This window comes from Squalius cephalus (genome assembly GCF_949319135.1).
Source record: "Squalius cephalus genome assembly, chromosome: 10".
Classification (NCBI taxonomy): domain Eukaryota; kingdom Metazoa; phylum Chordata; class Actinopteri; order Cypriniformes; family Leuciscidae; genus Squalius; species Squalius cephalus.
In genome coordinates, this window is record NC_137131.1 from 41329049 (window position 1) to 41339183 (window position 10135).

At 34.6% G+C, this 10135-nt stretch overlaps 1 protein-coding gene across 1 annotated transcript; it reads left to right on the top strand.

The window, feature by feature from the left end:
- Positions 1–901: 901 nt before the first annotated feature.
- lrrc41 (leucine rich repeat containing 41) lies at positions 902–10068 on the top strand. Its single transcript, XM_079882916.1, has 10 exons — positions 902–1067; positions 1182–1268; positions 1462–1532; positions 2435–3119; positions 4794–5021; positions 5893–6039; positions 7757–7855; positions 8138–8266; positions 9530–9602; positions 9680–10068. Exons 1-10 carry the CDS (start codon positions 980–982, stop codon positions 9897–9899), a joined length of 1827 nt encoding a protein of 608 aa, XP_079739042.1. The 5' UTR covers positions 902–979; the 3' UTR covers positions 9900–10068.
- Positions 10069–10135: the final 67 nt, after the last annotated feature.

The following is a 10135-nucleotide window of genomic DNA, read 5'->3' on the forward strand; positions in this document are numbered from 1 at the left end:
AATTTTGCAGTATGTGTATTTTAGAAACTTTTAGATAATGCTGCGTCACACACTCTGCTTTGTCGTGTCTTCACATGCTTTCTTGTGCTTTTGAAGAATCTTGCTAATTTATTTAGCAAAACAAAGGGGGAAAAACAATAGCAAAGTGGATATAGAATACAATAAGATTTAACTCTTCACACAGGAATAAAATAGAAAGGTTGCTATGCTTAATCAAAGGGACATATTTAATGGGACAATTTTAATGAAGAAAAAAATACAACTTTTTCGTTTTATGTAATCAGTGATTTATTGCTTTTGAAGAACCTTTCATGAGCTGCAGTGCTGGACTGGGCGGGACCTACACCACGTGTTTCATACGGCGCGTTTCATTGGCTACAGCAGCGCCCGGAAGTCAGGAGTCGATGTGTTCTTTGCATAGAATTTGAGCGACTAGAATGGAATTTAACATGAAATAATGTTGTTTTAACTGGCGGGACTTAGCAGCCCAAACGTGTCTTTGCTGAGAGTTTTTAGTTTGATGGATATAAAGATAATATTCCGATGTAACTTGTTAAAATAATATTCAGTATGTAAACTATAAAAAAATATGTTGTCACGTGGTAACTGTTACGTTTCTCAGCTATAGGCAGTTCTGCCCAATCGCAGTCGTGTGTGAATACTGAAGGAGATTTAAAATATATATGCAGCGACTTTACATTTGCATATCAGCTATTAATTATTTGAATGTATTTATTTAAAATATTATACTCTGAAGTGTATAAATATCACAAATACTTGGGGGAAAAGATTAAGATTAGAAGCAGTTTAATGAAAAAAACAGATTTTTGAGCAGCCGAGCGCCCCCTGGAGGAACAATAGCTTTCAGTCCCAGATTTCCTTCCAATACATTTTTATTTCCGAAACACATGACGGAAGCACAACAGTAGAAATGTATCGAGCACGCGCTCGGTTGTAAGAAAACAATCTTTGTGCAAAAATGGGAGTTTCAGATGGAAGTTCGTTGGTGCAAATGTGCATCGTGAAAGTTGCTCAAAACATCGATCTATTAGAAAGAAAGGTTTTGAGTGAGTTTTACTTATAACAACAATTACTGACTTGTCAATCCCCATTCAAGACTTCATATGTAACGTTACGTGACCAGTTTGACATTTATATTGTTTCTATTTTTCTTGATCTAGATCTGCCTGTCTCTCTCCTGAAAGACTTACTGCCACATCTAAACATTTACTATCTGGACAGGATTGAAACTGCCGCTGCCACTAAAGGTACAGTAATACATTAATGCATGCATACATACATACATATGAATGAAGAGCATCTGATGAAGCCCAGTGTGTTCTCTTCATATATATATATAGAAAATGTATTCCTTTGAATTAAAATGTTCAAATACAGGCCATGCTAATGAAATAAAGTTAGGGTGTTAGATGTAATGCTAAAAGCTGATGCTCATTTCAGGAATCTCCACCTCTGTAATTTGGGCAAAAATATGGAGAGATCTGGATCAGACGTGGCGCTGGAGATCGAAGGTTTGTTCTTCATATGATCATCTCTGCTGGATTAAATCCTGGCTGGCATCATGTGTCAAGTTCCTAATAAGTATAACTTACATGGCCATTAAACCTTTATTTTATTTTATTTTATTATATATATATATATATATATATATATATATATATATATATATATATATATATATTAGAATATATATATATATTTTAGAATATATATATATATTTTAGAATATATATATATATATATATATATATATATATATATATATATATATATATATATATATATATATTGTGAGTTTTTAGAGCAAACTACCAAGTCAAATTCCTCATAAGTGCAATGTACATGTGCAATAAACATTGTATTTTATTTAGTTTTTTTGTGTGTGTATTGTTTTATTTTTATTCCTGCTTTGTAGAGCAAACTATGAAGTCAAATTCCTTATGTAGACATTTTTATTTTATTTTGTTGTGTATTATTTTATTATTATTTTTATATATTTTATTATTATTATTATTATTATTACTTGCGTGCCCAATAAACCTTTTATTTATTTATTTATTTATTCTTTTCTTTTATTTGTGTATTATTTAATTTTAATTTTATTTTATTCTGGATTTTTGACTGGAAGTCAAAATCTGTATGTGGACCTTTTTGTTTAATTTTTCTGTCTATTTTTTTCTGAGTTTTTAGAGCAAACTACCAAGTCAAGTGCAACTTACATGGCCAATAATTTGTTATTTTATAAAAAAAAAAATTGTGTATGTTTATTTTTTATTATGGATAAATAACTGCCTAATTTTTTTTTATTTCTTATATAAACCTTTTAATTTTTTTTTATTCAACCCTCGGTCCCCATGAGACCCGTGTAATGAGCAAGTGCGCTAAACCTGAACTGTGATTCTGTGTTTTTCAGTCAGCGCCGCTCACTCAGGACTGGAAGCAGCGATGTTTGGAAAGGCTCTTTCACATGCTCATGTTCACCCAGGTGAGACGAGCAGGGTCGTACCTTTCCAACCTCAGCGATTCCTCCATCCTCTCCATGACTGTGAAGCACGTCAGAGTCCTCTCTCTAAACACCTCATCCAAAAACATCTGCAGGCTCGCATCCGGTGACCTGCGGCCCATCCTGAGCGCCCTTGAAGCGGGAGTGACGTCCCTCAGATTACTGGATGCCAACGCTCTATTCAAACACGGCCGGAAATACGTGTTGTTTATCCTCCACCGGCTCCTGGACCACGGGTCTGTCAGAGAAGTGGTTCTGAGAAGAAACCCAGATTCATCTTTTCTGCGCTGGCTCATGTCCAGGCACAGGGGTCCTCAGGGGTCATCAGAGACGTCCCACGCCGACGGCCATTGTTCAGTAGAACATGATGGAGAGCTGGAGGAACCCGCAGCCAAACGTCTCGCTTTAGACGTGGAGGAAAATCCAGAGGTTTTGTGCAGCGAGTTTTCGTCCTTTAGCAGCCCTGCTGACCACTGCCCCGAAGGTCACATCCAATCGCTTGATTTTGAAGTGTCCAAATGTGAAATCCTGACCACGGTGTCGCATATTCTGCCTACGTGGTCGTGTCTTCACACACTACATCTTCACAGTGACTGTAAGTACATGCTGATACTTAAATATGATATCTAGTTTTTCCTAAACATCTACACATATGGACTAGTCAGGTGGAAATATATATATATTAGGGCTGCACAATATATAGAAATTATCAAAATATCGCAAATGTATATATCGTGATATGCATATCGCAACGGCTTGCAATAACTGGGATCATGAACAAAAGACAAAGAGAAAATCACTCACTGCTCTTGGCTAAATAAGTTTTGTAGCTTTAATAAGAATTAGTATATATTTAATTCATACAGTGAAAACTAAGCAGTGTTTTATTTTTACATTTGATTATTGAGTTTCTGTTGTTAAATAAACCTAATATAGGATAACCTGAACCCCTAAACCCCGTGGTTTACACTGATGTTAAAATAACACTTCTTACGCTACAGTAAAACACTGATGTTCACTTTCAGAAGTTTTAGGGATGTTTTCTTATCACAAAAAGAATGTGAAACACATGTAGGTTATATAATTTTAAATATATTTGAAAGATAATTTAAGTTTATTTTACACACTTTAAGCATTATCGAATAGCATATTGAATAACGCATTATTTAATGAGTTATCGCATATTGCATTTTTCTTCAATATCATGCAGCCCTAATATATATATATATACACACTAGGCCTACTGCTTAAATGTTTGAGGCCATTAAGGTTTTTTGTTTAAGAAATTAATAATTTTATTCCGCAAGAATGCATTAACTTTATCAAAAGTGACAGTGATGACATTTATAATGTTACAAAAGATATCCATTTCAAATAAATGCTGTTTTTAACTTTCTTTTCATTTAAGAATCTTGGGAAATATGTATCAAGGTGTCCACAAATATATGAAGCATCACAACCGTTTTCAACATTGATAATAATCAGAAATGTTTCTTGAGCATCAAATAATCATATCAGAGTGATTTCTGAAGGATCATGTGACACTGAAGACTGGAGTAATGATGCTGAAAATTCAGCTTTGATCACAGGAATAAATTACAGTTTAAAATATATTCAAATAGAAAACAATTCATTAAAATTTTTAACTGTTGTTTTTTTTTTGGTATTTTTGATCAAATAATTTTTGGTGAGCAGAAGAGACTTCTTTCAAAAGCATTTAAAAATCCTACTCTCCCCAAACCTTTAAATACACTTTACACTTTACAATAAACACAAGTTGTTTGGATTTAAATAGTCAAATGCTTAAGAATCTGTGATTGGATCATTATTGCAGTGATTATTATGTTTCTAGCATGTTATATGTTCGGCAACAGTTCTTCTAACCCTTATTGATGGAGTGTGTGAGTGAAGTGATGCTAATGCAGCAAAATCGCGAACATAAATAAACAACTTTAAAGGCGATTTTCTCAATGTTTCGATTTTTTTGCACCCTCAGATTCCAGATTTTCATAGTAGTTTTATCTCAACCAAATATTGTCCTATCCTAACAAACCATACATTGAAAGCATATTTATTCAGCTTTCCTATGTTATATATTTCTCAATTTCATAAAATTGACCCATGTGACTGGTTTTGTGGTCCAGGGTCACATATGTATATATATTTTTTCTTTTTTCTCTCTCTTTTGCCCTAGTCTGGCCCTAATATGTCCGTCTCTGAATGCAGGATGGTGTGAAGTAAAGCAGTCGCTCTGTGTGTGTCTGTGCAGGGCTCATTCAAGAGGAGGAGATGTCAGTGTTGGTGCAGTCTCTCAGACGCCTGTTCCTGAACCCCGGCTGCTCTCTCACAGATCTCAGTGTAAGTCACGTTTGCGGTCACACACACGTGATCAGCGTGCTGAGAGCGTGTCCGACTCTCCTGAGCCTTTCTCTGGAGATCTGCCCTCCTGCCGACAGAAACACACGCGGCCAGCAGACGCAGTTCACTCAAAGCAAAGGTGAGTCAAACTAATCCAAATGAATTCTGCAGATGGAGGAGATGTGGATATGCTCCAGTTTTCATGCATAGATAGATTGAACATCGCTAGTTGATGTTAACTTTTAGCCAACAACCTAGAGGTGGAGTAGATATTATATAAAATCAATGGCATCAAAATATTGGATGGCAGAAGAAAGAAATTGGAAATCCAAAAAAACAACAATAAAAAAATAAAAAAAACACGCAGATTTGGCCACATATGATTTGCTATTTAAAAGGCAGTTTTTTTCTCCCTAAATCTGATCAAAGGCTTTTATATAATTGTTTTGCCCAGAATTTCTTACAAAATAAATGATCAATGCTTTGTTTTGTCAGACAGTAAAATTTTACTGAGCAGGAGCTGAATCAGTGCAGGGTTATTATTGAAAACTTAAACCATAAAAAAAAATGTTTTGTTACTTGAAATAAAATAAATGTTAACTTTAAAAAAAAAAAAAAAAAAAAAAAAAAAAATATATATATATATATATATATATATATATATATATATATTTAAGTGTTCATTTAATTGCCAAGGCACACTTTTTTTCTCATTTTTTTTAGTATAATTTGATTTACTAAACTAATTAAAAATAATGGAAAAAGGGGGAAAATTACTATTTAGACATATTCTTAAAAAGGACAAAAAACAACAAAACTAATAAAACTTTAACAAAAAATTTGAATGTAAAATAAAAAACTGATTCATAATATTAATAAAACCTATATAAATATCTCAATTATATTAAAATAACACTGACAGTGTCATCACTGTTAACTGATTGTAACTGAAGATATTTGTTTAATTTGGTCTGTAAGTTTGAGATTGATCATTGAGTGCTGATCCACAGAGCTGTGCCTGGAGAAGCTGTTGGTCAAATCCACCGGCCCGATGTCAGTCAAGTGTTTTCTTCCGGCGCTGACGTGTGCTCCCAAACTCACCAGCCTTCATCTCACAGGAGTACACCTGTCTCCACGCTTTTTTCACACGTTAGCAGGTACAGACATTTACACACGACCTCAACGTCCTTCTGTCACCCTTTAATTAACATGCATAACTCTAAAATACTACAGAAATAATGTTCAAAGAATATACTTAACTGAATGCAATGTTTTCAGACACTGATGCATGTTAATTGCAATTAAATGAAAATGTATTAAGAGTTTAAATGGTAACAGTTTTACAAATAGGTCCTGTTACTTATATTAACATTAGATAATGCATTAACATTTACTAACAATGAGCAATACATCTGTTGCAGTAATGTTAGTTAATAACCGTTCATTTTTAGTTCATGTCAGCTCGGGTTCATAAATAATATTAACAGATACAACTTTTGAGTTTAATCTTTTTTTTTTTTGTAAATGTCAAAATTAACATGAACTAAGATGAATCTGACTTGTTTAGAAGTGTTTTCACTGTTAGTTCATGTTAACCAGTGTAGTCTTGTATGTCATATATCAAATAACACTACAGTTAAAATTACAATCAAGTACTTTAATATGTTTGTCAACACATTAAAATAAGTGTACTTCAAATGTACTTAAAGTAAAACCTTATTTGACATTATTTACAAAGTGCATTTTTTAGACGTGTACTTAATAGTTGCTTAAAAGTGGCCTTTTATTTCATTGATATTATAGTAGGTTTTTTTACAGGAATATACTCTTAAGATTTGAAGTACACTTACAAGTGCACATTCAATACAATGAAGCGTACTTCTTTTACACAAAAGCAGAGGCCAAACAAATGTATTTCTGAGGTAATGTTGAAAAAATGTCATAATAATGTAGAAATACTCGCCTTACCTGATTCTAGCAACTTCTTTAGTTTGACTTGTAATGTTTGAAAATGAATCATGTCAGTGTTATATTACAAAATGTTTTTCCAGACTAAATGCTATTAAGCTACAAACTAGTTTTGTTTTGTACAAACACAGTTGATTCATATGGAAGTTTGTTTCTGCCACTGAATAATAAATAAATAATAATAATTGCGACTTTTTATCTCACAATTCTGACTTTTTTTCTCACAATTGCGAGATATCGAGTCAGAATTTTGACTTTTTTTCTCAGAATTGCGAGATATAAAGTCGCAATTTTAAGATATAAAGTCGCAATTCTGAGAAATAAAGTCGCAATTGCGAGATATAAAGTCAGAATTGCATGATATAAAGTCGCAATTGCGTGTTATAAAGTCAGAACTGTGAGATACAAACTATTCTGAGGTAAAAAAAATAAAAATAATAATCTGTTTTTTTTTCCTTAGAATTGGACTTTATATCTCACAATTGTGAGTTTATATCTCACAATTCTGAGAAAAGATGTCACAATTGCGAGATATAAACTCGCAATTATGTGTTATAAAGTCAGAATTGCATGATATAAAGTCGCAATTGCGAGAAAAAAAGAATTCTGACTTTATAACACGCAATTCTGACTTTATAAGACGCAATTGTGACTTTATTTCACGCAATTCTGACTTTATATCTCGCAATTCTGACTTTATAACACCCAATTGCGACTTTATTTCACGCAATTCTGACTTTATATCTCGCAATTCTGAGAAATAAAGTCAGAATTGCGAGATGTAAACTCGCAATTGTGAGATAAAAAGTCGCAATTATCTTTTAAAATGTTTTATTTTGTGGCAGAAACAAGCTTCCATAGATTCATATGTTAACATGATACATGTCTCTTTTTTTCCCCTCATAGAATCTAATCCTTTACTCAAAGTGTTAAACCTGGAAGACGTAAACCTAGCTGACTATCACCGGGAGATTCTTCATTTTCTGGAATATTCTGTGTTAGAAGGTACAGCAGTAATGCATAAAAAAAGCTCATAAGAAAAAACAATCCAAGTAAAAAGTCTTTATTCTTGCATGGCTTAGATTTAGGTGACAAGCAACATGGTGTGCCGTTGAAATCTAAGCCATGAAGGAATATTTTTCTAAAAACGAATTACTCGAATGCCTTGGATTGTTTTTTCTTATGAGTGAAACCATCCTTACACCCAAAGAGCACTGAGATACATTAAAAAGCTAGCCTGAGTCTTGATATGAATGCCTAATGCTTGTACTGTTGATTGGATCTCAGAGCTGTCCTTGAAAGACTGTCGGCTGCTGGATAAGTGTGCCGTGAAGAAGGACTTCCTGCTGCCGTTCGTCGAAGCGCTGAAAGGGGTCTCGTCCCTCCAGAGCCTGATGCTGGCCCAGAACCGACTGGGTAAGACTCAACTCGCTCCGTACAGTGTCACTGTTATTTTTATTGAATACTTTTATTCAGCAAGGATGCGTTAAATGGATCAAAAGTGACAGTTAAGAGATTTGGAATGTTACAAAAGATTCTATACATCAAAGAATCCTGAAAGAAATGTATCAGTTTCCACAAAAATCTGAAGCCGCACAACGGTTTACAACATTGCTAATAATGGGAAATGTTTCTTAAGCAGCAAATCAGCATGATTTCTGAAAGATCATTCTAATATGCAGCTTTGTGTGAGCAACAGACTAAAATATGTTGATTGTCTAAGAAGTTGTTAAAGGGATGGTTCGGAGTAATTTCAACTTTTAGGGTCCGTTGCACCATGACCTCGAGCCAAACACCCCCCAGAAGCCTTTTTCCCTTGGTTGAACATTATTAAAGTTAGAGCTTATTTAGAGATATCAGCCGGATGGCTTAGTGCAGACGCTAATGGATCCAAGGTTGTATCTGGTAAATTACCCCACTAATAATGCCCAGAATGGTACCAAACTTCTACAGTAGTACAAATAGGTTCTGAACTCATAAAACGAGGCATTGGAAAGTTTGTAAGTACATCAGGAGTTTGTGTAAATAACACTTGCCTGACGGCTCATGCTACCTAACCCGGACGTCGAGGTCACTTCAGTGATTTGGGAAAAGTCCTTTGCAAAACTCACGCAAGAGTATAAAAACATTTCGCTGAATTTTGAAAGTGTTATAAATGCTTGTATTTTCAGATCAACACTTAGAAATGTATTGATAACTGGATGATATTCAAAATACTTTTTATGGAGTGTAAAATTCACTAGCTTTTCCCTTACACTTGTGAGTTTTGCAAAGGACTTTTACTGGCTTTTCCCAAATCACGGAAGTGACCTCGACGTCCGGGTTAGCAATAGCATGAGCCGTCAGGCAAGTGTTATTTAAACAAACTCCTGATGTACTTACAAACTTTCCAATGCCTCGTTTTATGAGTTCAGAACCTATTTGTACTACTGTAGAAGTTTGGTACCATTCTGGGCATTATTAGTGGGGTAATTTACCAGATACAACCTTGGATCCATTAGCGCCTGCACTAAGCCATCCGGCTGATATCTCGAAATAAGCTCTAACTTTAATAATGTTCAACCAAGGGAAAAAAGGTGCAAAGTCCTAGGTTGAAATTACTCTGAACCTTCCCTTTAACAAATTTGTGTTTTGTGAAATAATGGAAAAATATGACCAAACTTGTTTTTCTTTTTCCAGCATCAGGTGTCATAGAGATAGCCAACTTATTCTCAGGATGCCGTCCCAGCAAAATCACACAAATGGACCTTAGGTAAATACTGGTTTTGTTGCATGCATCTTCCATACATGTTTGTTTACACAATAATCATAATGTGTTCTTTCACACAGCTCAAACTTCATTCTTCCTGCTGAACTTCTGGAGTTTGCACAGCTGCTGGAAACATGCAGGCCAGTTCAGCGACTGACACTAGACCTGCGCTTTAATCCCCTGGATCGTGACCCCGGGGTCAAAGGTCAAGCTCTGCGAAAGCTCATCCCGTACTGTAACATATTAACGGATGACTGGGACTCCAGGTCCACCATGGCAGATCACATCAGTGTGATGTGACGAACTCTTATGCTGCCTTTTGAAAGACATTTGAACAAAATCATGCAGATGTGAGTGAGAAACGACCAGCAAAAACACCTTGGATATAGTTCACGTTTAATGACGTTGATAGGGACAAACATTGAATTTGTTTATAAATGCACAGAATAAATAAAAGGAAAGCAGAAGGAAGAGAATTGAATTACAGTGTACTATCTCCTACAGTTCCCAGATCAGCTGATATCAGTTGCACAGTG

What these genes read in the sequence shown, in the direction of transcription:
- lrrc41 (XM_079882916.1), top strand. Translation starts at nt 980, where the DNA reads ATGGGAGTTTCAGATGGAAGTTCGTTGGTGCAAATGTGCATCGTGAAA. An exon ending in ACTACATCTTCACAGTGACT is followed by an intron (nt 3,120 to 4,793) that starts GTAAGTACATGC and finishes GTGTCTGTGCAG; the next exon opens with GGCTCATTCAAGAGGAGGAG. An exon ending in CTTTTTTCACACGTTAGCAG is followed by an intron (nt 6,040 to 7,756) that starts GTACAGACATTT and finishes TTCCCCTCATAG; the next exon opens with AATCTAATCCTTTACTCAAA.